The sequence below is a fragment of the Ranitomeya imitator genome, chromosome 2 (genome assembly GCF_032444005.1).
Source record: "Ranitomeya imitator isolate aRanImi1 chromosome 2, aRanImi1.pri, whole genome shotgun sequence".
Classification (NCBI taxonomy): domain Eukaryota; kingdom Metazoa; phylum Chordata; class Amphibia; order Anura; family Dendrobatidae; genus Ranitomeya; species Ranitomeya imitator.
The window spans coordinates 722,181,047-722,208,635 of record NC_091283.1 but is presented as its reverse complement, the minus strand read 5'-3'; the positions used below and the strand labels follow the sequence as shown (position 1 = coordinate 722,208,635).

The following is a 27,589-nucleotide window of genomic DNA, read 5'->3' as shown; positions in this document are numbered from 1 at the left end:
CAGTGAGATCCTGCACATTACTGCTTAGTGCAGAAACCGCAGAGGGACTGATATTGTACATGCGGCTGACATAGGCATTAGGAGAGTAGTTACCAGACATAAGGGCCTTATCAGATTTGTCTACCTTTGTGCACCATACGTACGTCAGATGTTCCTACCTCAGGGACGGCTTGCATAGATTAAAAAGGAACTTGACTTCTAAATGTCCATATGAAAGATTTAGCCATCAAGGCCTGAGTCCTCTCTCAATAGGGGCCCCATCGTAGCCATATGCAATGTCTTTATTGTATGTGAACCATTGCTGATAGACCTTCTTGTATAACAGGACTAGTTGCATAGGATATTGGTTGAAAAAGAGTTTCTTACCAGCATATTCACAAGTAGAGCCAGAATATCCAGGACAACATTTCCACTCTAAGCTGGTTATAAATTTTCTTTTAAGTTCATAAATTGGCTTTTGTGCTATCCGGTACCTGAAGAGAAAGAATTAAACATGGCAAATATATTGTCTGCAATATTTCTTTATTATTATTATTATTATTATTATTAATATAATGAAGTAATAACAAAAATACACTTTCATAAGAATGTAATTCTTTGAACTAGAAAATTCTAGAATATTTAGTAATATTTTTGTAAGTAGTAGAATGTATAATAGCATTATTAGAATTACAATAGCATATCTTAAGCACAATAGAATGTAAGCTTCTAGTATTAGTGATTATTAACATGAGCCTTTAGCCTTTCCACACTGATAATAATGGCTTAGTGTATGACAGAGTTATTCTTCTTCCTGCTAGCATACACTGTTTTAATCATACTTGACTGCCTGGTTATTTAAAGGGAATCTGTCACCAGGTTTTGTCACCTCATCTTATAGCACCATAATGTAGGAAAAGGGACACTTACTACAGCGATAGATCATTTAGTTTACTGGGTGCAGCAGTTGGGACATAAGAAGAACTTTTATGCGCAGCATGAAGTGCAACACCCGCTAGGGCCGTGGGGTACTCGGAACCGGGTAGGACGGTTCTTAAAGGGGTGGTCACAGCAGCAGCGACCTGGCCCGTGCCCTGGATGCACAATTAAAAGGAATGAGGGAATGTTTGTAAGGGATTGTTCGTGACGCCACATGTGGTATTCGGCTATAGATGGCTGATGCTGCTTAAAGGGACCGCTGGAGCCAATGGTGATGCAGCTAGGATGGTTCTGCTCCCCACAGATGGAGTGGGGCCCCAGGGCTACCCGAACAGTCCGAACAGTCTATGAGGGGTTGTGGAAGTTGGGGTGCAGGAATGATTGGAGGACACAGGGACTGTAGTTTCTTTACCTTTAATTGTAGGTGCAGTCCAGAGCACAGGTACAGGTGGTATTGGAAATCTAGGCAGCCTGGAAGCAGTTCAGAATCCCCCTAGCCAGGTGGGGTTGGAAACCTCCCTACTGCACTGTTCCTTAGGTTCTTGATGCCTTAAGCTCTTTTCAAGTCCCTCTCTCAGTCTGCCCTTTTGGTGGAACACTACCCACATGGCAGGCAGCTTGAGCCTTTTTCTGATATCACTCCCTCGTGGTGACTCTGGACTCTCTAGTTTGCTGCTGTGCCTTCAGGCATCAGATGTGGTAAGGAGACCTGCAGTCTCCTGTTCTCCGGATTCAATTGAGGTGCATGCAGTTCCCACTCAACCACGGACTCCGCTGTCTGGTCTGTTGCGCTCAGTCCAGGGATGAGCTTAGTCGCAGCTCCTATCTCTCCTCACTTGCTTCCTATTTCTTCACTGTCTCTGACTGACTGACTAACCCCGCCTCCAGACCAGAAATTATTAGGGAAGCTTACCTGAATCTGGGTTTAGAGCTCCCCCTTCTGGTCTGGAGTCAGGAAAGTGTTGCATACTAGTGTTACCTGTTAAGGGGATCCCTTCTTGCTTCCAGGCATGGCATTACCCCCTGTGAGGGAGGCATTGCCACTGTGGGTCCGGGGGTTTATTAAGGTCTGAAACCTTGGTCAAAGTTTTTTGTGCACACAAATCTCCAAAGGTGCTGCCCAAATGTATGCATCCACCCATTTTCCTTTTTGTAATTTTTTAAATGTAAAAAATTACTATATGTGTATATTTTAACAAGAGTACAAAGGAAATGATGCATCTTTAACTTTAGGCCTTTTAGAAACCACATCATCTTCATCTTGCAGTAATTTTGACAAGAGATGTCCAAACGTTTTCATGCCACTGTAAGTGAGACATCACTTAAATCTGTGTTTCAGCCCTAACTTCATGCTCTCCTCAGATTACATACCAAAATCTATCTGATAGATTCCCTTTAATACACTGGATGACTGTGATGCACAAATTTGAACCATCTATTCTATGATTACCTCCTGTGTAGAAATCTCTGGAAAGTAGTGCAGATACTGTACTGGGCCACCAAGTTCAACAATAAGATTATATCTGGTAGTGAGTCTGGCAATTAATAATTATTTCAAAAACTTGAATTCAAACTATGCTTAGTGTTTGAAATGGTTCTACTAGCTGCATTCACGTGCTGTAACAATTTTGTTTTGGAATATAGAATTTCTTAACAAATTTGGGGCAGTGGGACACCAACATAGCTATAATCTCTGGGCACATTCATGGAAGCTAATACTTGGCTCAATTATGGTATGTAGTGGCAGAGAATCTATGAATGGGGACCATCACATCAAACATCACATTTTTATTTATAAAATTAGTTTTGGATTTTTTATATACATATGAAAGAACATAATAACAATATTCTGCATACTCACATAGTTTTCTGGCAATCAAGTGTGCCATGCGGACATGGCTGCTGGGACCTTATTACGTATTTCTCAGTTTTGCAAACATCCACATATGTCACAATTTGGTTGCGCACAAAAGAACACCATTTCCTAAAAAAACATAAAAAGACCAGGATAAGATTGATATTTGCTTCACGCCTTCTTGGTAATTTGTGATCATTTCTATATTGATTGGAATTTTATCTACACAGTTTTGTTGATTAGAAAATTAGATTAGAAATTAAAAAAAAAATGTGATGCCCAAGAGACTGCTATCCCAAATGAGTTGCCAAAATACCTTTTACTTATTTACTTCGTCTTTATGACATTGTCTCAAATACTAGGCATGCAGTAAACATTATCAAGACGCTTTAGATAGAAATTCTTTGGCCAAAAACTAAATAACAGATGAAAAGTGGGTAGGAATAATTAATTTTTAATAATTGTATTAAAAACATTTGGACAGGGCACCCAGGTGGCATTTAGTTGGCCAAGTAATATGAGTTATGTATATGAGGTAGCACAGTTACAGTGTAGAACCGTACAATTACAGTGTCAGTGCTGAGGTAGCAATTTGCTTGGTTAAGCACGGGATGTGCATGTCACCTAATGGATGTGGTTGACATTAATAAAACAGTCTTTACTTTTCCTAAAGAGGTTCATAAGCTTAGTGGTTACACATCTAAAGAGGTACACAGCATAATAGTTACAGATCCAAAGAGGCATACAACTTGAACAGTATTTAGATGGAGCAATATACAGTAGCATAATATGCTGGACACACTGGGGCAGATTGCTGGAAACACTGGGGCAATATTGGAGACACTGGGGCAGATTTCTGGACACACTGGGGGCAATGCTGGAGACACTGGGGCAGATTGCTGGACACACTGGGGGCAATATGCTGGAGTCAGACACTGGGGCAGATTGCTGGACACACTGGGGCAGATTACTGGACACACTGGGGGCAATATGCTGGAGTCAGACACCTGGGGCAGATTGCTGGACACACTGGGGCAATATGCTGGACACACTGGGGCAGATTGCTGGACACACTGGGGGCAATATTCTGGAGTAAGACACTGGGCCAGATTGCTGGAAACACTGGGGCAGAATGCTGGACACACTGGGGGCAATATGCTGGACACACTGGGGCAGAATGCTGGACACACTGGGGGCAATTACCTGAAGACACTGGGGCAATGTGCTGGAGTAAGACACTGGGGCAGAATGCTGGACACACTGGGGGCAATATGCTGGACACACTGGGGCAGAATGCTGGACACACTGGGGGCAATAACCTGGAGACACTGGGGCAATATGCTGGAGTAAGACACTGGGCCAGATTGCTGGACACACTGGGGGCAATATGCTGGACACACTGGGGGCAGGATGCTGGACACATTGGGGGCAGGATGCTGGGCACATTGGGGGCAAGATGCTGGGCGCATTGGGGCAGAGATGCTGGACACATTGGGGGCAGAGATGCTGGACACATTGGGGGCAGAGATGCTGGACACATTGGGGGCAGAGATGCTGGACACTGGGGGCAGAGATGCTGGACACTGGGGGCAGAGATGCTGGACACACTGGGGGCAGGACTGGAGACAGATGGGGCAGGATTGGAGACATGGTCAGAATGTAGATACGGGGCAGGATTGGAGACACGGGGCAGAATGAAAGACATAATGGGGCAATGGATACGATGGAGACTGATGGGGCAGGATTGGGAAATCATATGGGGCAGGATGGATGCTCATGAGGGCAGGATGGGAGAACATATGGCTGGATCCAGGAATGAGATACATGGGGCCGGGATGGGGGATATTATTATTACCATAGGGGCTAATTAAGGGATATTATTACTGCATGTGATGTATTTATTTTATTTTTTGAGGACACTGTTTTAAATGGGGGGCGGTCCTGTTACTGTGTTGAGTGACACTATGTCGCCTCTTTTTCTTCATGTGGTGTAATGTAGAAGTTGGGAAAAATTAAGTAATGTGTTCTACAAGCGGAGCTCGAGATAACCGTGCTATTTCCTGCAGAGACGAGTCCTGGCTGGATGAAGTGATGGCGGTCTGTGCTGGATGAAAGATGAAGGACTTCACCTAGAGACGTCACTGGTGAGTCAGTGTTACCTATACACTGACACTATACACTGTATACTATATACTGAACTGAAGGGTAAATTGACTAGCTCAATGGATGTTTGACAGGTTATAGTTTCACACAGCAAATATTTTTCTGGAATAATCTGGTTCAGGTATATGATGACTCCGTCGTATGACCGTGTCACGACCCCATCACATGACCCCGTCACATGACCCTGTCACATGACCGGGGGGCCCACAGTGTCTGAACAGCCCGGGGCCCTGGCTACCCTTAATCCACCCCTGAGAATGAATGACAAATTTATGTGAGAACGCTGTTGTCAAATTATACCCACAGAAGGTTGTCATTTGTAGCAGTTTAAAGGTCTGAGATACTGCTTATTAGGTACCAGGGTTTCACGGTGTCCTTTAGATCAGGGGTCCCCAACTCCAGTCCTCAAGGCCCACCAACAGGTCATGTTTTCAGGATTTCCTTTGCATTGCACAGGTGATGCAATTATTACCTGGGCAAGACTAAGGAAATCCTGAAAACATGACATGTTGGTGGGCCTTGAGGACTGGAGTTGGGGACCCCTGCTTTAGATGTTATGCACTAAGATGCTGGTAATGTGGATGGGTCAGAAGCAGGCATGTGGTCAGCACCAAAAGTTCACACAGCCCTCAGTGTACATAACACAGAGCATAAAAGGTTCTTATTTGCATTTGGGACCAGACAAACCTAGCTAGAGCAGCTTGGCTCAAAGAGAAAAACTGTGGAAAATGTCTGCATGTCTCCTGGAGCTACAGAAGTCAAGTGCAAGATGATGACATCAGAACTCAGCTCACGGTGCGTGTCTGGGTACACAATAGGAACATCGAGGAAGTGTTGTTCCGGGGAGCTCATCTGAACAATGGGTGGTAGAATTGTCACCCTCGAAAAGACAGCAGTACAGAGCACAATTGCTTGGAGGAGATACAGAGTTCAATGGGGTAAGGGGTGTTACAGAGCCAACACAGGCAAGGGATAGCAGGAGGCAGGAATCAGTGTACAGAGGAGTTAACAGGTAGACACAGGCAGCCACAGAAAATGTCAGGGACAGCAGGACTCGAAGAAATTCTCCCAGATCATACAGCAGTGACTATTTTGGATTGCATGTTTCCTGCTCGGAACCTGCAATATGGTTTGTCGTCATCAGCATATAGGGCTCAGTCCATGATGGTAGAAAGTTGTGTGGAACCTCTGGGAAAAGGAATAACAGACGTTGAGGTGAACACAGTTAAAAATTTTGACGCCGTCTTGTCTTCTGAATTTTCTGTTACAGGTTTCGGTAATAGAAGCAGAATGAAGACATACAGTACATGCAGGAGGTTACGACTTAAACAAGATAAAGGTTGGGCATTTTTTGGCCTTAATGAAACAAGATCTTTCAAGGTTTAGGCTGTGTGCACACGTTGCTGATTTTTCACGTTTTTCGCTATAAAACCGCAAAAAACAGCCTACAATATGCATCCCATCATTTAGAATGAAATCCACAATTTTTGTGCACATGATGCGTATCGCGGTAAAAAACGCAGCATGTTCATTAATTTTGTGGATTTTTTGCATTGGGAAATGTCCAGAAAAATCTGCAAAAAAAAAACCGCACCAAAAACACGGTAAAACGCGCAAAAAACGCATGCAAATTTCTTGCAGAAAATTTCAGGTTTTTCTCAGGAAATTTCTGCAAGAAATCCTGAACGTGTGCACATAGCCTTAATGAGTTTTTTGATGAAGTCACCATAGTCTTGTCAGAGATAATACCCACAAAGAATTAATGAGGCACCAGGAGTCTGTCAGGTGGGGAAATGGTAAGAAGACTGCTTAACATGCAGGGATGAAAACATGTGCAGGCTATGCGTGGCAAAATTATAAGGCATAGGAAATTGGAAGGCGATAACACCAATCTACTGCTGAGCAATGGGGTTAATTTCAACAAAATTGGGAGGGATATTTTCCTCTCAGAATTGCAGGATGGTTCGGAAAAAGCCTTTATTCTGTCGGGTGGTGTTGGTCTAAATCAGTATTTCCCAAACTCCAGTCCTCACGGACCCCACGGGTCATGTTTTTAGGATTTCCATAGTGTTGCACAGGTGAGACAATTCCTGATGCCTTAATGATACTTCCACTACTTGCGCAATACTAAAGAAATCCTGAAAACATGACCCGTGGAGTCCGGGAGAACTGGAGTTTGGGAAACACTGGTCTAAATTGTCATACTCCATGGCAGTTCTCATCCATGCCGAATATGCTATTTGTAAGGCCTGCTGTACATCAGCGGTCGGCCTTTCGGTTTCCGACTAGGATAATGTGATAAAGTAAAGAAATGGGCATGGATTGAGATTGGTTATGTAATATTACAATTTTGGTTAAAAAAAGCTGTGGCAAACCCATTTAACCCACATTGGTGATGTCTGTGTTTTTTCTCCAGTGGTTAAAGGTGTTTTCTTTTTATGCAGCCCAGGACATTTAAAGAAGGGCTGGTGTCTCACCCTCCTTGCAGTCTGTTCTTTTCATTCATTCATTCATTCATTCATTCATTCATTCATTCATTCATTCATTCATTCAAACAATCCCCCCTTTGTTTTCTTTCCCTTCACTTTCTTTTTCCACAACATTTGTCCCTATTCTTTTTCATCCTACATTCAACACTCACTTGCTTTCTTCTTCATTTCCCATTTATTCTTCACTAATTCATCTACACTTTATTTTCTATATCTCTTTATTAATTAGCACCATCTTGTGGCCACTTTCCTCACTACATGTTCCTCTTCAAATACTTCTTCACAATGCTCTGCTGGGTCCTGGTTGTTACAGTGGCATTGCTTTCCTTATGGGGAGAGTGATGTCACGCTTGGAAGCGAGTGAAGATCATCTCTATCAGGTATACATAAGCATGCAACATGTTCACCCTCCAGGCCATAAGGGGGAGCTCTGAACCTGGTTTTCAGGGGAACTTCCCTAGATATACTGTACATTCTGGTCTGGAGGGAAAGTTAGTTGGTGCCAGACAGCAGACTGGAGCAGTCTGAGGCAGTGAGATGTGTGAGGGGCCGTGCAGCCAGAGGTGCTGCAGCTCCAGGATTGAGAGAATACAGAAGGAAGAACAGATTTGTAATTGGGGCAGGAGAGTGAAGCACAGGAGAGTGACAACTGGGGAGGATAGCTGTGACTGGGCTACCTCCCTGCAGAGCGCAGGTTCCCGGTAGCGGATGTTAGGGTTGGCGGAATGCACCGAGTATATATATACTGTATATGTATTAATAGGTGCGTTTGCAACCCGGGGTCCACTGTGCAGGAGAGGAACCTGCTGCTAGCAAATGGCAGCACTATATGGCGGTATAAGCGAACTCAATAGATTCGCTAGAAACAAGATGCTGTGCCCTGTTAACCTCACAGAGGTACACAGCTACCAAACAGAGCAAAACTGTGGTCATGCAGTCAGAGAAACAGGCAAACAACTCCTCACCGGAGGTGCCGGTATTCTAGCGGCTTATTTCAGCCAAGGCCCTGAATAAACACATAGAAACTCCTCACCGTAGGTGCCGGTATTCTAGGGGCTTATTTCAGCCAAACCCTAACCACATCCAGACATGACCACACTGGCACTGAGCTCATAGACTTCGGTTTGATACTAACGCATGGCTGAGCGGCCATGCAAACCTTTTATAGCTGTAGCAGACAAGGACCTTCCAAGTGGTCCAATAGGAGCTGCTACAGGGCCTGAGTGGTGTGACCCCCGACCTCCAATGAGAGGTCCTCCCCTGGGCATGCTCAGTGTGTGCAAAGCAGGACTTAGTCCCAGAAAAGCTTACACACCGCTGACCAGTGCTGGCTACAAAAGCAGAACCTGGAAAGGCAGCAGTAACCCTTTGCACAGTATCAGACTGAGTGAGATGCTGGGACCAACGTCTCCACTGAGCAGTCTCCACTGCAGCTGAAGCAGAATGGGAGACCGCAGCAGACATGGCTCGAGATTCCCCCTGTGCAGCCACAGGAACTCGACCCCTAACACCTGAAGACCAAGGTTGTGTCGGACTCTAAGAGGCACAGCAGAAACCGGCAGGACAGCTGTACTACATGTAACCTGTCTGCCCTAACACCCAGGAGACACAGTGGCTCACAGAGCCTGGGTTGTGATAGAGTCCCTGTAAAAAGGCTTGAGCCACCTGTCATACGGGTTAGTGTCCCACCTTTATGGAGGACAGAGAGAACTGTGAGGACCTTGATAGAAGCCACAGGCAGCAAGGTACTATACCAAAGTGCTGATAGGAAGGCTTTCATTTCCACCTGGTAAAGGGGACTCTGAACTTGCTTCGAAGCCGGCTGGACCCTGTCTGTACCTGTGATCTGGTGCCCTAGACTGTGGATACCTGAAGTATCGAGTAAACCAGGTAAAGAGACTGCAAACCTGCACCTCTCACCATCCTCATGTACACATCAGGAGCCCTGGGAACCTACTGCACCCGTGGGAAGTTATACTATCTTGGCTGCCATAACATCACCCCAGAGGACCCCTTTAAGCAGCGTCAATCCCCACTGACCGAATACCACAGGTAGCATCATGAACATAAACTTTATTTCAAACCCCTTAAAAACATTCCCTTTAACATGGGCGCCCAGGGCCACGGACAGGGTAGCAGCCACCGTGACATCCCCCTTAAAATATCGGACCCGGTACCGAGTATCCCACGGCCCTGGCGGGCGACTCACTTCTTACACCTCTCACCTGGAATTTTGAACCACTTTTCTTTTGCAAACTGCCCCAGGTCTCTCATATTTGAAGGGTTCCTTCTCCCAACAGCAATGTTAAGATCTCTCCATAGTTCTTCAATAGGATTTAGATCTGGACACACTGCTGGCCATTTCAGAGCTCTCCAGCTCTTCGTTTCCAACCATTTCTGGGTTCTTCTTGAAGTATGTTTGTGGTCGTGGTCCTGCTGGAACACCCATGACCTAGGACACAAACTCAGCTTTCTGATGCTGGGCACTTGCTTGCGAACTAAAATCCAATGGTAATCTTCAGAATTCATGATGCCTTGCACATAGTCAAGGCCCTCAGTGCCAGAGGCAGCAAAACAACCCCAAAACATATTTGAACCTTCACCATATTTGACTGTAGGTATTGTGTTCTTTTCTTTGTAGGCATCATCCTGTTTTTGGTAAACAGTAGAATGATGTGCTTTACCAAAAAGCTCTATCTTAGCCTCGTCTATACACAAGATGCTTTCTAAGAAGGATTTTGGCTTACTCACATACATTTTGGCAAACTGCAGTCTAGCTTATTTCTGTCTCTGTGTCAGCAGTGGGGTCCTCCTGTAGCTCATGCCATAGTGTTTCTTTCCATTCAAATGTCAATGGATAGTTTACTCTGACACTAATGGCCCCTGAGCTTTCAGGATAGATTGTCTGCTTATCCACCTTTCGGACTATCCTGTGTTGCAACCTTTCATCAATTATTTTCTCTAACGTCCACGTGCAGGGAGACCAGCCACAGTGCCATGGTTTGTAAATCTCTTGACTATGTTGTGCACCATGGGCAAAACAATATCAAGATCTCTATATATCAACTTGTAACCTTGAGATTTTGCACATTTTTAACAATTTTGGTTCTCAAGTCCTCAGACAATTCTCTTCTCCTCTTATGTTTCCCCATGCTTAGTGTGGTACACACAGACACACAATGCAAAGATTGAGTTAATTCGATTTTTATCTTATTTCAGGTGTGATTTTCATATGTCCTACACCTGATACTTGCCACAGTTAAGTTTGAACAAGCATTGCATGTTTGAAACAAAGTAATTTACTCACAATTTTGGAAAGAGGCCAACAAAATTGTCTGAACCATTTTTGGGGTTTTGTGTGAAATGATGTCCAATTAGCCAATTTTTCTCAGTTTTTTGTCCTGTTCCAATACACACAAATGAAATAAACATGTGTATAACAAAAGACATGTCATTGAAATAATTTTCTGGTAGAAATGCTTAACTTTCTGCAACAATTTCAAGGGTGCCAACGCTTTCAGCCATGTCTGTATTTCTACCATTCATACATCACCCCCTTATTCGACTTTTCTAGACCTTTCTATTTTTAGTAGATACCATCTCCTGCTGTTTTTGTAGCCATTTTACTGCTATATCCCTTCTCAATACCTATAATACATTGTTATTCAACCAGATTTTATTGAATTTGCCAAGGGTATCTGTAAGAATCCTACTTAGCCTTTCACTGGTTAAAAACCCATACAGTGTGCATTTTACCTTGTTGAATGGGACAAAGATTTAATTTCATACTTTAGAAATGATTTGCTTACCAGCTAAAAACACGGGAACAAAATTTAAATGGGAGATTATAACTTTGGTTGTTCTAAAATGTAAAAGGGATTCAAATTTCTTATTAGTGAAATTAAAGGGAATCTGTTACCCTCAAAATCGTGTATGATCTAAGGCCACCGGCATCAGGGGCTTATCTACAGCTTTCTGTAATGCTGTAGATAAGCCCCCGATGTAACCTGAAAGGTAAGAAAAACAGGTTAGATTTTAATCACCCAGGGGCGATCCCGGTTCGTTTTGGGTCCGATGGGAATCGCGGTCTGGGTCTGGTGCCTCCTATCTTCATACGATGATGTACTCTTCTTGTCTCCCTGCCGCGGCTCCAGCGCAGGTGTACTTTGTCTGCCCTGTTGAGGGCAGAGCAAAGTACTGCAGTACGCAGGCGCCGGGAAAGGTCAGAGAGGCCTGGTTCCTGCGCACTGCAGTACTTTGCTCTGCCCTCAACAGGGCAGACAAAGTACGCCTGCGCCGGAGCCGCGGCATGAAGCAAAGAAGAGGACATCATCGTATGAAGATAGGAGGTGGCGGACCCGGACCGCGACGCCCATCGGACCCGAAACGAACCGGGGCCACCCCTGGGTGAGTATAATATAACCTGTTTTTCTTACCTTTCAGTTTACATTGGGGGCTTATCTACAGCATTACAGAATGCTGTAGATAAGCCACTGATGCCGGTGGCCTTAGCTCATGTATGATTTTTGGGGTGACAGATTCCCTTTAATATAGAAGAGTAACCATACACTATAGACTAAAACCGGATCATTCTAAGGATATGATCATCAAATATGTATGTCTCTTTGTAGGCAACACCTAGGAAACAAAGCGGGGAAGAAACCTGTAACTGCTGGGGGAATTAAGTTGGTCCAATATAACCTAATAAGGACATTATACACTCATTCTATAGTTAAAGTGTTGATTGAACAACATAAAATTTGTCCGTGTCTCATTCTTTATACTCTCTATTTACCCTCAGGTCTGACTCTTATTTATGTATTTATGCAAGGTATGAGGGTTGTTATTAGCGAATGATAGTGGAGATTGATCACGTCCTTTTGGAAATTCACCAAAATTGGGTAAATTATAGATTGGGCCATAATTGATGACGTGACTCCCAATTCAGTGCTTCATCTGTAGGTACCTAAAAGTTTTATTACTTGAGAGGTCATATTTAGAAACAAGAAATCACTCCTGAGGAACATAAGAGATGATAAACCTTAGTGAAACCTTTAAGTCTTCACCAGTGGAAAGCTTGGAATTTTGAGGATCTTGGAACAAAGTCCGATTGAACCAGATAATAGATACAGGATAAGAAGAATTTGTGATGAGCGACTGTGCTCCCCACTGCAAACTTGATCGAGCATTGGGGTGCTCGAGCACCATGCTCGAGTCCTCACTCACCCTGTATATTTTGCTGCTGTTAGACAGCCAATAAACATGCCAATAAACATATATATACAGTGCCTTGCGAAAGTATTCGGCCCTCTGGAACTTTTCAACCTTTCCTCACATATCATGCTTCAAACATAAAGATACCAAATTTAAATTTTTGGTGAAGAATCAACAACAAGTGGAACACAATTGTGAAGTTGAATGAAATTTATTGGTTATTTTACATTTTTGTGGAAATTCAAAAACTGAAAAGTGGGGCGTGCAATATTATTCGGCCCCTTTACTTTCAGTGCAGCAAACTCACTCCAGAAGTTCATTGTGGATCTCTGAATGATCCACTGTTGTCCTAAATGCCTAATGATAAATATAATCCACTTGTGTGTAATCAAGTCTCCGTATAAATGCACCTGTTCTGTTTGAAGCACAGAGAGCATCATGAAGACCAAGGAACACAACAGGCAGGTACTTGATATTGTTGTGGAGAAGTGTAAAGCCGGATTTGGATACAAAATGATTTCCAAAACTTTAAAGGGAATCTGTCACCCCAAAAATCATATATGAGCTAAGGCCACCGGCATCAGGGGCTTATCTACAGCATTCTGTAATGCTGTAGATAAGCCCCCGAAGTAACCTGAAAGGTAAGAAATATTATACTCAACCAGGGGCAGTCCCGCAACGGTCCAGTCCGATGGGCGTCACGGTATGGGTCCGGCACCTCCTATCTTCATACGATGATGTCTTCTTCTTGTCTTCCTGCCATGTCTCCGGCGCAGGCGTACTTTGTCTGCCCTGTTGAGCGTAGAGCAAAGTACTGCAGTATGCAGGCACTGGGAAAGGTTTTAGATGCGCACTGCAGTACTTTGCTCTGCCCTCAACAGGGCAGACAAAGTATGCCTGCGCCAGAGCCGCGGCAGGAAGACAGGAAGAGGACGTCATCGTATGAAGCTAGGAGGCACCGGACACGGACCGTGAAGCCCATCGGACCGGACCGCAGCGGGACCGCCCCTGGGTGAGTATAACCTGTTTTTCTTACCTTTCAGGTTACATCGAGGGCTTATCTACAGCATTGCAGAATGCTGTAGATAAGCCCCTGATACCGGTGGCCTTAGCTTATATATGATTTTTGGGGTGACATATTCCCTTTGAACATCCCAAGGAGCACTGTGCAAGTGATCATATTGAAATGGAAGGAGTATCATACCACTGCAAATCTACCAAGACCCGGCCGTCCCTATAAACTTTCATCTCAAACAAGGAGAAGACTGATCAGAGATGCAGCCAAGAGGCCCATGATCACTCTGGATGAACTGCAGAGATCTACAGTTGAGGTGGGACAGTCTGTCCATAGGACAACAATCAGTCGTACACTGCACAAATCTGGCCTTTATGGAAGAGTGGCAAGAAAAAAGCCATTTCTCAAAGATATCCATAAAAAGTGTTGTTTAAAGTTTGCAACAAGCCATCTGGGAGATACACCAAACATGTGGAAGAAGGTGCTCTGGTCAGATGAAACCAAAATCGATCTTTTTGGCAACAATGCCAAACGATATGTTTGGCGTAAAGGCAACAAAGCTCATCACCCTGAATACACCATCCCCACTGTCAAACAAGGTAGCGGTGGCAGCATCATGGTTTGGACCTGCTTTTCTTCAGCAGGGACAGGGAAGATGGTTAAAATTGATGGGAAGATGGATGGAGCTAAATACAGGACCATTCTTGAAGAAAACCTGTTGAAGTCTGAAAAAAACCTGAGACTTGGGCGGAGATTTGTCTTCCAACAAGACAATGATCCCAAACATAAAGCAAAATCTACAATGGAATGATTCACAAATAAACGTATCCAGGTGTTAGAATGGCAAAGTCAAAGTCCAGACCTTAATCCAATTGAGAATCTGTGGAAAGACCTGAAAACTGCTGTTCACAAACGATCTCCATCAAGCCTCACTGAGCTCGAGCTGTTTGCCAAGGAAGAATGGGCAAAAATTTCAGTCTCTTGATGTACAAAACTGATAGAGTTATACCCCAAGCGACTTGCAGCTGTAATCGCAGCAAAAGGTGGTGCACCAAAGTATTAAGTTAAAGGGCCAAATAATATTGCACGCCCCACTTTTCAGTTTTTGAATTTCCACAAAATTGAAAAATAACCAATAAATTTCGTTCAACTTCACAATTGTGTGTGTGTCTGTGTGCGGGTGTCTGTGTGTGTCTGCGGGGCTGTGTGTGTCTATGTGTGTGTGCAGCTGTGTGTGTGCAGAGACTGTGTGCGGAGATGTGTGTGTCTGTGTGCGGGTGTCTGTGTGTGTCTGCGGGGCTGTGTGTGTCTGTGTGTGAGTGTGTGTGGATCTGTATGTAGGCAGGCATTGTCCAATGGAACTACTTATCTATGTCTGCTACAGTGACAGGTAGCTGGATGATGGGACAGTAGTAGTCTCATCATCCGGTTACTGTGTTCAATTGTAAAAAAAACAAAAAACATATACACACATATACAGTACACACATAGACATACAGTACACACAACATACAGTACATACTCACCACCCAGCTAATCTCCAAAGCCCTCGATCACCTGTAGAAAAGAAATAAATAAACCAACAGTATACTTCCTGATCTGATGTAATCCATTTAATAATGAGTGTCCCACGATGATCTCCCCTGGAGAGCTGTGATACAGTGACAGGAGGTAATCCTCAGTATCACTCCACCATGAGATACCGCTGCGTGGGAAAATTCTCAAGCAGCAGTGCCATAAAGTGAGAGCCCATTGAACCCTCAGTGATAACACTGCAGGAGCCATTGTCTCCTGTGTCACTGGAGGCCTATAGAGCAGTCACATCTCCTGATATAGCTCTATAGGGGAGATCATCATGGGACACTCGTTAATAAATGGACTACGTCGGACCTGGGAGTGTTTGTGTTGGTTTGTTGTTTTTTCTTTTTTTTACAGGCGATTGGGGGCATTCCATGGATTAGCAGTAACCATTAGGGTTGAGCGACCTTGACTTTTTCAGGGTCGAGCCGGGTTTCGCGAAACCCGACTATCTCAAAAGACGAGTCGAGTGAAATCGGCCGATTATGGCGAAAAGTCGAGGATCGACCGAAACACGAAACCCAATGCAAAGTCAATGGGATTTTTTTCTCTCTCTCTCTCTCTCTCTCTCTCTCTCTCTCTCTCTCCGTCCGTCCGTCCGTCCCTGAACTTTACACAGTGCAAATCGTTACAGCGCACAAGCGACAACATGACGATAGGCGTCCACGCCCCTAAGACCTATGTCATCACTCTGCCCACGCTCCTTCATTGGCTGAAAAAAATGGCGCCGAGCGCGTCATATGAAACGCGACTTTGGCGCGAAAGTCGCGTACCGCATGGCCGACCCCACACAGGGATCGGGTCGGGTTACATGAAACCCGACTTTGCCAAAAGTCGGCGACTTTTGAAAATGAACGATCCGTTTCGCTCAACCCTAGTAACCATAAAGATGGCAAAACTATGTTGTGTTTTTATTTCATTAAAATACTTTATTCTGGCTGTGTGTTTATTTAACTCTTTCACAACTATAGGATTAATAATGGATAGGTGTCTTATTAAAGCCTCTCCATAACTAAGTCGGGCTTGATGTCACCTTACAAAACAAAGGTGACATTAACCCCCTATTTCCCCATATGCCACCGCTACAGGGCAGTGGGAAGAGAGGCTAAGTTCCGGAATTGGTGCATCTTACAGATGCGCCATTTCTGGGGTGGCTGTGAGCTGGTGTTTGTAACCGGGGGGGGGGGGGGGGCAATAATCATGGTCCCGTCCTAGGCTTTTAATATCAGCCTGCAGCTGTCTGCATAGCCTTTTCTGGCTATTAATTATAGGGGGACCCCATGTAGTTTTTTTAAACTTAAGGTATCGCTGCACGGTGGACCCCGGGCTGCGAATGCACCTCGTATCTATCTCTCATTACTTGGTGAGTTCCGCTAGCCCTAACAGTATACTAGCACCAGGGTCTGGCTAGTAAAGCTAGTAATGGCAGATGAACAGCAACCCTTGCGGTACATCCAGCAGCTGGAGGGCAGGTTGGCAGCTCTCGAGCGCACAACCTCAGCTGTGGATGTTATCGCAGTAGCTGTTCAGGCTGCTAGTGTGGCTGCAGCAACTTTGTCCACTGCCACCCCTGTTTCAACCTTATCTCGCCTCCCACTGCCAGATAAATTCTCTGGTGATAGCAAATCTTGTGGGGGTTTCGTGAGCCAGTGCTCTATACACCTCGAACTCCTGGCTGCATGTTTCCCCACAGAGCGGCAAAGGTGGAATTCATTATGTCTCTCCTGTTGGACAGGGCATTGGAGAGGGCTATGCTGCTGTGGGAGCGTGGCGATCATGTGGTGCAGAGTGCTCCACTGTTCCTGAGCACTCTGAAACAGGTCTTTTTAGCACCTCGAGTCACCCATGATACGGCGCTCCAATTGTTGGCATTGACTCAGGGCTCTTCCTTGGTCAGCCATTTTGCCATCCACTTCCGCACCTTAGCATTTGAGCTGGAGTGGTTGGATAAAGCCCTCATCCCTGTATTTTGGAGGGGGCTGGCTGACCATGTGAAGGACAATTTGGACACTAGGGAGATTCCTGCCACACTGGAGGAGCAAATAGCAATATCAACTCGCATAGACCTCCGTTTTAATGAGCGAAGGTTGGAGCGAGCCCAGTGTAGGCAGAGGTTTCAGCTGGCTCCCACCTTCGTCAAACCTTGGGAATCTCCGGTGCAGGCGCCCGAGTCACATGAGGCCATGGAGGTGTCACGAGCGAGATCTGACTCCCATACCACTCGTGCACTAAAGGTCTGTCATGTCTGCCGGCAGTCAGGACATCTTGCCTCCAGATGTTCCCAGCGGTCAGGAAAACGTCAGCGTCTAGTGGTTGTAGGAGGAGGTGCACTAGACACGGCGATGTTTTCCTCCAAACTGTCCTTTAAGGGGACAAATAACATAGGCCCATCGACTCATATGGTAGAGCTTTGTGTGGATTCTGGGGTGGAGGGCAATTTTATGTCATTTGCCTTCGCCCAAAAACACGCAATACCCCTGGTGATGCTCGCCAAACCTGTGACCATACGAGTGGTGAATGGGTCAACACTGCCCTCACAGATAGCACACCAGACCATCCCATTTACTCTATCTATATCGCCATCTCATCAGGAGATTATTTCCTTACTCGTCATTCCTGAGGGAATTGATGAGGTCCTTTTAGGGATACCTTGTTTACGGTACCACTCCCCTCATATAGAGTAGTCCACAGGCAGAATTTTGGGATGGAGTGAATCCTGTGAGGGTAGTGCGTTCAGGTTGCTACTACTGAGGTACCCGCAGATCTTTCCTCTCTCCCCAAGCATTATTGGCCCTATGCGGATGTATTCTCCAAAAGGGCTGCGGAGACCCTTCCGCCTCACCACCCCTATGACTGTCCTATTGAACTCTTGCCTGGTGCTGAGCCTCCTTGGGGTCGAGTCTATCCGTTATCTCTCCCGGAGATGGAGGCAATGTCTCAGTACATCCAGGAGAATCTGGCAAGAGGATTCATTAGGAAGTCAGTGTCACCTGCAGGGGCTGGGATCTTCTTCGTACAGAAGAAGAATGGAGAATTATGTCCATCCATAGATTACAGGGGTCTTAACGCAATCACCGTTAAGAACAAGTACCCACTGCCCCTGATATCTGAGCTCTTTGATAGGCTTCGGAGAGCAAGGGTATTTACTAAACTAGATCTGCGAGGTGCTTACAACCTGATTTGCATCCGTGAGGGGGATGAATGGAAGACGGCATTTAACACCAGGGACGGGCACTATGAATACCTGGTGATGCCCTTCGGGCTCTGTAATGCGCCTGCCATCTTCCAAGACTTTGTGAATTATATCTTCCGGGATATGCTCTCCACCTTGGTCGTAGTCTATCTGGATGATATTCTCATCTACTCTCCAGATATAGACTCCCACCGTAGAGATGTTTGCAAAGTCTTCGACCTCCTACGGGCAAACTCCCTCTACGCCAAGTTGGATAAGTGTGTGTTTAAGCAGGAGTCCTTGTATTTCCTTGGCTATATCATCTCCGCCCAGGGATTGCCTGTGGATCATGCCAAGCTACAGGCTGTGATGGACTGGCAGGAACCCCATTCTCTCAGTGCAGTGCTTTTTGGGGTTCATTAACTACTATCACCAGTTCATTCCTCACTTCTCAACTTTGGTAGCTCCCTTGGTTGCCCTCACTAAAAAGGGAGCAAATCCCAAATTGTGGTCGGAGGAGGTCTCCAAGGCCTTCCTCTCTATTAAGTCCCACTTTGCTAGCGCTTCCAATCTACATCACCCCGATGTAGATAAACCTTATAGTTTTCTGTGTACAATGCGACTCTGTGAAGCAACAGAGGTCACTTACATTTCACACTGGGTGAGGTTAACCCACGTGTGAGCTCAGTGTCCATCCGCTATTACTTAGCAGCAGGTATCTCTGCACGGTGGACCCCGGGCTGCGAACGCACCTCGTATCTATCTCTCATTAATCGGTGCGTTCCGCTAGCCCTAACACACCGGACAGCCGATAATCATCCACAATGCATTTATAACATAGAGCTGTAAAAATAAAAAATTAGATTTTTTTCATAAAAATGATCTTTTTGCCCTCGATTTTTTTCAGTGCTTTATGATTACCTTAAAATGTCCTTTCTTCAGTACTTTCTAGTATTAGCTCAAAGGTGAGCATTTTTAGTGATTTTGACGGACTTCTGTACCATAGATAAATGTAGGGACTGGGCTTATGTCAAAAAGGTCATCCAATTTAGAAAAAACATTTTTATTATATCCATATTATGTCCATCTCCTTCTGCCAGGTTTCCTCAAACATCATACGCAATCGTCCTTTTAGATGGGCATATGTATCCAGCGGATTTATCCTATGAAGGATAAATCTGGTGGAGATATGCCAGTTTGAAAACTACCAAAGATCAAGGGTTCACATATTTATCTGCTGATCCCTTGTTCTTTGCAAATTGAAAAATGTATCCGCCACTGGATAAAGCTTCACCATGTAAATGGCGATCTTTCATCTGGCAGGCGGGCTTACCTTGCTTCTGCTCCTGGATTTCACACCCCTCCACTGTACACAGCGGAGCAGCGTGGAATCCAGTGGAGGGCTGTCAACATCCATCGGAGTGGTGTGGAATCCGGATGCTGAAGCCAGGTAAGTGGAGCGTGGAATCCTTCACAACAGTGAGGATCTCGAGCTTGCCCCTACGAAGGATTCCACGCTGCTACTAAAGATTTATCCAGCTGATAAAGTCGTGGATCAGAGGCAGGCAATGCTAAGGGCAGCACGGGCAGATTTATCCACTGATGTGATTCAGTGCCTAAATCTACCCATTTAAAAGGACTTTTACTCATTAAGAAAGGGCGGAAACTTTATTTTACTGAGTGTCAATGGACCCTTCTAGCAAAAGTATGAATTGGCTAAAATGGGGAGGCTGTTTAAGAGTGGATGTTAGAGTCTCTAAGACTTGGGATGATGTACAGTATGCACTTATAATATGTGCAGCACTGGTTTTTATTGGTGTATTCATTTGTGTCTTTTGTATAGTTTTTCTATTGTCCACCTGGCAAGAGGTTTTGTTGAATTAGTTTCATTGCTAAGGCCCAGCTGTTGATTGCTGAAACTGAAACCATACAGTGAGTAGCATTCTTAAAATCCTTTCATTTCTACTACTTATACAGAACTCTAACAACTGTAAAGAGCAAAGTTTCAAATAAACTCCTATTTATCATAGAATCATAGAATCCATTTAAAAGTGTATGTATTTTACATGTGCATCAGGTTAGGCTAGTAAAGAGTAAACCAGAGTTATTTGTGCTGATTTTAATATGGGGGCGCCGTTTTGCAATTCGCCTCAGGAAGCAGAGAGGCTAGGTTCACCCCTGGGTACACAGTCTATATCCACAGAGAATAAGGGAGTACAACGTGGGCCTGCTAGTTGGCGTCGGTCTGCGGAGAGTCAACCGTCTCCCTTAGCACACGCTGTCTTCCCGCCAAAGCTCCTGTTCTGGCACGCCCCGTACCTTTTATATCCGCCTACAGTAAGGTTCAAAGGCCTCTTCCAGTCAGAAAGTGCTTCCCCCGGCAACAATGGTGAAAGCCCCACCAGTTCCGGCCCTGACACAAGAGAGATATCACTAGTCTGGTCTATCTCCCTCCAACCATCATGCTGTGGGGGTACCATCACAATGGTGACCATCATGCTGTATGGTAGCAATGATGACCATCACACTGTGTGAGGAGCTGAGGTGACCATCTTACTGTGTGGGTTTTGTGGGGCTATTATGCTGTTTAGGTGGAGGAATGCGGGTAGATCATTAGGGGCATCATATTCCTCAGGGGCCATGGAAGGGGTATCATAGTGTGTGAGATCACTAAGGGGCTTAGGTAAGGGAAAAATAAGGGTCGAAATACAAATCCCTCTCCATGTTTTAAAAAGTTGGGAGGTAAGTCCTTATGTGACTGCGCCTACATGCCTTGATAGAATTTTGCTATGGGGCCTCCTGATTTCTATATATGCCCCTGCTCAAGTTAAACATTATAAGGAGGTTCAATAGAGGGGAGGGGCATTATTATAAGGAGACACACTATGAAATCATCACCTTTATAGTAAGAGAACAGAAGGTATTAATATTATTATTATTATTATTTTTATTATTAGAAAGCATGGGTGATTGTATTATTATAATCAGGTTCAGGGTAATTATCATTATAAAGGGTCAAGGAGAATTTTTGTTAAAGGAGGCTCATGAGGGATTATTATTGTGTAATATTATATGGATATACAGTACAGACCAAAAGTTTGAACAAACCTTCTCATTTGAAGATTTTTCTGTATTTTAATGACTATGAAAATTGTACATTCACACTGAAAGCATCAAAACTATGAAGTAACACATGTGGAATTATATATAAACAAAAAAGTGTGAAACAACTGAAAATATGTCTTAAATTCTAGGTTCTTCAAAGTAGCCACCTTTTGCTTTGATGACTGCTTTGCACACTCTTGGCATTCTCTTGATGAGCTTCAAGAGGTAGTCACTGGAAATGGTCTTCCAACAATCTTGAAGGAGTTCCCAGAGATGCTTAGCACTTGTTGGCCCTTTTGCCTTCACACTGCTGTCCAGCTCACCCCAACCATCTCAATTGGGATCAGGTCTGGTGACTGTGGAGGCCAGGTCATCTGGTATAGCACCCCATCGCTCTCCTTCTTGGTCAAAAAGCCCTTACCCAGCCCGGAGGTGTGTTTGGGGTCATTGTCCTGTTGGAAAATAAATGATGGTCCAACTAAACGCAAACCGGATGGAATAGCATGCCGCTGCAAGATGCTGTGGTAGCCATGCTGGTTCAGTATGCCTTCAATTTTGAATAAATCCCCAACAGTGTCACCAGCAAAGCACGCCCACACCATCACACCTCCTCCTCCATGCTTCACGATGGGAACCAGGCATGTAGAGTCCATCCGTTCACCTTTTCTGTGTCGCAAAAACACATGGTGGTTGGAACCAAAGAACTCAAATTTGGACTCATCAGACCATAGAACAGATTTCCACTGGTCTTATGTCCATTCCTTGTGTTCTTTAGCCCAAACAAGTCTCTTCTGCTTGTTGCCTGTCCTTAGCAGTGGTTTCCTAGCAGCTATTTTAACATGAAGGCCTGCTGCACAAAGTCTCCTCTTAACAGTTGTTGTAGAGATGTGTCTGCTGCTAGAACTCTGTGTGGCATTGACCTGGTCTCTAATCTGAACTGCTGTTAACCTGCGATTTCTGAGGCTGGTGACTCAGAAAAACTTATCCTCAGAAGCAGAGGTGACTCTTGGTCTTCCTTTCCTGGGGCAGTCCTCATAAGAGCCAATTTCTTTGTAGCAGTTGATGGTTTTTGCAACTGCACTTGGGGACACTTTCAAAGTTTTCCCAATATTTCGGACTGACTGACCTTCATTTCTTAAAGTAATGATGGCCACTCGTTTTTCTTTACTTAGCTGCTTTTTTCTTGCCATAATACAAATTCTAATAGTCTATTCAGTAGGACTATCAGCTGTGTATCCACCAGACTTCTGCACACCACAACTGATGGTCCCAACCCCATTTATAAGGCAAGCAATCCCACTTATTAAACGTGGCAGGGCACAGCTGTGAAATGTAAACCATTCCCGGTGACTACCTCTTGAAGCTCATCAAGAGAATGCCAAGAGTGTGCAAAGCAGTCATCAAAGCAAAAGGTGGCTACTTTGAAGAACCTAGAATATAACACATATTTTCAGTTGCTTCACACTTTTTTGTTAAATATATAATTCCACATGTGTTAATTCATAGTTTTGACACCTTCAGTGTGAATGTGCAATTTTCATACTCATGAAAAAGAAAAATCTTTAAATGAGAAGGTGTGTCCAAACTTTAGGTCTGTACTATAGATAACTGTCATGAGGCACAGGGGAGCATTATTACTATGAGAAAATATAGAAGGAATATTATTACTGGATATAAACAAATAGGGGACACTACTAGTGGATGAGGCACAATAAGGAGGGCACTATTACTATACAGGGCACAGAGGGGAATTAATAATTTGTAAGGAACTAGTACTATCACTATATGGTTAGTGTGGAGTTTTGGGAATGTGAGGAGGCAGCTGGAAAAGCAGTAGGTCAAAGTTGTCTCTGTGTTACGCATTGCAGGTATGAGTTATGGATGGTAGAAACTGTCATGGTTGTCTGGGCCAAATGTAAAAAAAAAAGAAATAGTGAATGACTACGGACATCGAGAGCATCACTGGTGAGAACCTGCCCAGTATACACATACTGTATATGGTCTGCAGACAACTGGTGCAGAATTGATATTGTTATTATTATTTATTATTATAACTCCATTTATTTCTTGGCGCTTTACATGTGAAACGGGGTACACGTAAAAAACAAGAAGTACAATAATCTTAATCTGTATGGTTGTAATATCAGTACAGTACAGTGGTTTTGGTTAATGATCAGTATAGCGGTATTATCACTACTGCTGGTAATATGTTGCTAGTATTTTTCTCTTATATTGCTACAGAATTATTGTGGTATTATTATTGTCTTATATAGTGGCATTATTGGAACTCTAGGTCTTGTAGTAAATCTTGATTCCCTGCAGTCATGGTAATATAAGTCAGAGACCCCAATCTGGGGAAAGTGACAGACCTGGTGTGGGCCTGTGTGCCTTCAAAGGCCAGAACTGAATTTCAGTCCCAGTCTGTCCATGGGTAGAGCAAAATGCAGTGCCAACATATATGTAGAAACATAAAAATCACATAAACCTTCAAGTAAAACATGTCAGCAATACATTAGTCATTCATGAGCACATAAGAATGGGTGATACTGGAGGTAATTTATAAATATGCACGATCTTTGTTTTACATTAAACTTTATGGATTAGTCAGTCGTGGAACCAAGATCCAAAACTGCATTGCATAGTTTTTTAACCAAGCTTTCACGAGTTCCAAAGTTTTATTTGGCCATTTTAGTTAATGTTTTATAAGGAAAGTGACATATGGGATCCTTAAAAACTTGGATAAGAAGGTTCATTTAGAAAAGCTTTGCATTTAACTAACCACCCACTCATAGCTTTTAAGGAATTGCTGATGCCTGGACAAGGAACAATGTTAGGAAATGGGGACTTTTTAGAGGTCACTGTGTGTTTATGATTATAGCGCTGTCTTCACATTTCCCAGAAGCTTACCAGTACAGTGTGTGGACTCAGCGACATAAGAATTTTATTTATACTGGGTTGTGTGCCAGTTCCCACAAAGAAAACCTCACGTCACAACCACATTTCTGTAATGAACTATTTTCTTTAGGAGAAAAAATAATCTTATGGATTTCACAATACACTCTAAAGCGGAAATCTGTTATCTATACACTAGAAATGGACAGTGTATAAAACTGTTAAAATGCATACGTGAAGATATACTATGGGTACTCTCCAGTACACAATAATTACAATTTTTAATGGCGCATTAAAAATTTTGGCTTAGGAAAAAAAAGTCTATTTTTTATTCTGAAACAGCACCATCAACACTGTGTTATTGCAGTTTGGTAGTATAAGCAGGTAGCGGGATGCAGTGACGGACAGGAGGCAGATCAAGGGTTAACAAGGAGTTTAATAAACAATAATTACTCCTCGCAGGGGGATATGTACACAAGGAGCAAGGTTATACTTAATACAGAGAGAACTAATAGGGGGGAAGGTTTTTTAACGTACAGGGGAGTACAATACAAATAATAATCTTAACACTTTGGGCATCAGCCACGGGTGTGCTCCTTCCCGTGACTGAGGACGTTTAGATTACATGGCAAAAAGGGATCTGTCACAGTTCTGTGAAAAAATGGGGGAACTTCCCTGGCGTTAACGGTGTCCTCCTGTGGTCCTGATGATGGCAGTGTCCTCTGGTGGTCCTGGCGTTGGTGATGTCCTCTGGTGAACCGGGCGATGGCGGTGATAGTCTGTGGTATTATCACGGGCACTGTCCCCAACTGATGAAGGGAGGAAGGAGGAATAATTTCTTCCCTCCGCAGTGAGAGTCCTTACACTGCCAGACCCTGTGACACTGTCCTGACACACTCTATAATGGCCAGCTCAGTCCGCTGTGCTGTACCGATGAGCGCCTGTATCCTGTACACAGACTTTGCCTCTCATGGTCAGCACTCCCCGCCAGGGTGGTCTTGTCAACGTCGTTGGCTGAGTCAGTAGTCTCTTAACGGTCCACGTTAAGCGGGGACAACGGTGTCAGTGAAGACAGTGTTATGTGTGATGTCTCAGCGGGACCTCGTCGGTCAGTTCCTGTCAGCGTGTCCTCTCGTCCCTGGCTCCAATCAGCGCAGCCCCGTCACCTCACAGCTGATCTACTCTGACAGGACTCTCCTGCACGCACCACTCCCAGCTGAACTGTTTGAATCTCTGCACACGCATTAACTGTCTGCTTAGCCACGCCCCCTTCTCTCGAGAACGGGGACACCCCAAGCTCCCCCTGTATCCTAGATGACAGACCCGACGGTTCCAGACCCATTATGCATGATGCAAGCCTAGTTAGTTTCTCCCCCTTACATTATCTTTCCTTTTTAAAGGTGTTGTTCACTACTCGGAAAACAACTTCTCAATTACTATATTCCTCCTTGTGAAAAAAACCATCCTATAGTCAACCCCGAATTAGGTGCCATTCCAACAATGTTGGCGCTGGGTCTGCTGTGTCTCATGTGATGTTGTGATATCACTAGAGCCCCTCAGTCAATCAACTGCCACCAATGGCTGACTTCACTCTCGCTCCCTTAGGACGTAACTGACATCCAGAAGAAGTCAGAAATCAGCAGCACGCTCTCACTTCTGACTTCTGGATCTCAGTTTTGTCAGAAGGAAGTGAGAGTGAAGCCACCCATCAGTGGCGGCGGTTTTGTCTTAAAAGACTCCCAGATAATAACAATGCCGGAGGGGAGTATAGTCTGTCTTTTGTTTTAAAATGAGGGAAAACAGTAAATGAGATGGGGTTGTCAGAGTAGTGGACAACACCGTTAATTAAGATAAAAGTCATAGATTCCCAAGTTATCACTAAGGAATTATCATAGCTACAGTACCTACTGCAGATGACACAAGTTTGTTGCCATTTAGTTCTCTATATCATGGAAAGTTGTGGTTGCACATTTAACCCCTTCACGACATGCCCCGTACTAGTACAGCGCATGTCGTGTCTCCCCCTTTGATGTGGGCTCCGGCGGTGAGCCCACATCAAAGTCGCAACATGTCAGCTGTTTTGTACAGCTGACATGTGCGCGCAATAGCAGCGGGTGAAATTCACCCGCCGCTATTAACCTGTTAAATGCCACTGTCAAACGCAGACAGCGGCATTTAATAGGCGCTTCCTGCCGACCGGCCGGAAATGATGTCATCGCCGACCCCCGTCACATGATCGGGGGTCGGCGATTTCATCAGGAAGGTAACCATAGAGGTCCTTGAGACCTCTATGGTTACTGATGCAGGCCTGCTGTGAGCGCCCCCCCTGTGGTCGGCGCTCACAGCACACCTGCATTTCAGCTACATAGCAGCAATCTGATGATCGCTGCTATGTAGCAGAGCCAATCAGGCTATGCCAGCTTCTAGCCTCCCATGGAGGCTATTGAAGCATGGCACAAGTAAAAAAATTTTTTTAAAAAAATATGAAAAAAATATAAAAAATATAAAAGTTTAAATCACCCCCCTTTCGCCCCATCCTAAATAAAACAATTAAAAAAAACAAAAACATACACGTATTTAGTATCACCGCATTCAGAATCGCCCGATCTATCAATAAAAAAAAGCATTAACTTTATCACTAAACAGCGTAGCGAGAAAAAAATCCGAAACGCCAGTATTACATTTTTTTGGTCACCATGACATTGCATTAAAATGCATTAACGGGCGATCAAAAGAACGTATCTGCACCAAAATGGTATCATTAAAAACGTCAGCTCGGCACGCAAAAAATAAGCCCTCACGTGACCCCAGATCAGGAAAAATGGAGACGCTTCGGGTATCGGAAAATGGCACTTTTTTTTTTTTTTTTTTAAGCAAAGTTTTGAATTTTTTTTCACCACTTGGATAAAAAATAACCTAGACATGTTAGGTGTCTATGAACTCGTAATGACCTAGAGAATCACAATGGCAGGTTAGTTTTACCATTTAATGAACCTAGCAAAAAAGCCAAACAAACACCCCCCCTACCTCCCCCCCGTTTTCTAGTAGAAGACATGGTAAAACCAATGGTGTAGTTCAAAAGTACAACTCGTCCCGCAAAAAATAAGCCCTCACATGACCATATTGATGGAAAAATAAAAAAGTTATGGCTCTGGGAAGGAGGGAAGTGAAAAATGAAAACGCAAAAA

The 27,589-nt window shown here is 44.3% G+C and overlaps 1 protein-coding gene across 1 annotated transcript in view; it reads right to left on the bottom strand.

Moving 5' to 3' along the window:
- The window catches only part of MMRN2 (multimerin 2), a 106,516-nt gene that overhangs the window by 41,893 nt on the left and 37,034 nt on the right, over positions 1-27,589 (bottom strand). Inside the window, exons 2-3 of the mRNA XM_069753181.1 lie at positions 2,780-2,902; positions 367-473 (exon numbers count right to left, since the gene is read on the bottom strand). Of these exons, the coding sequence (XP_069609282.1) occupies positions 367-473; positions 2,780-2,902 (230 nt within the window). The remainder of the gene's footprint in view (positions 1-366; positions 474-2,779; positions 2,903-27,589) is intronic.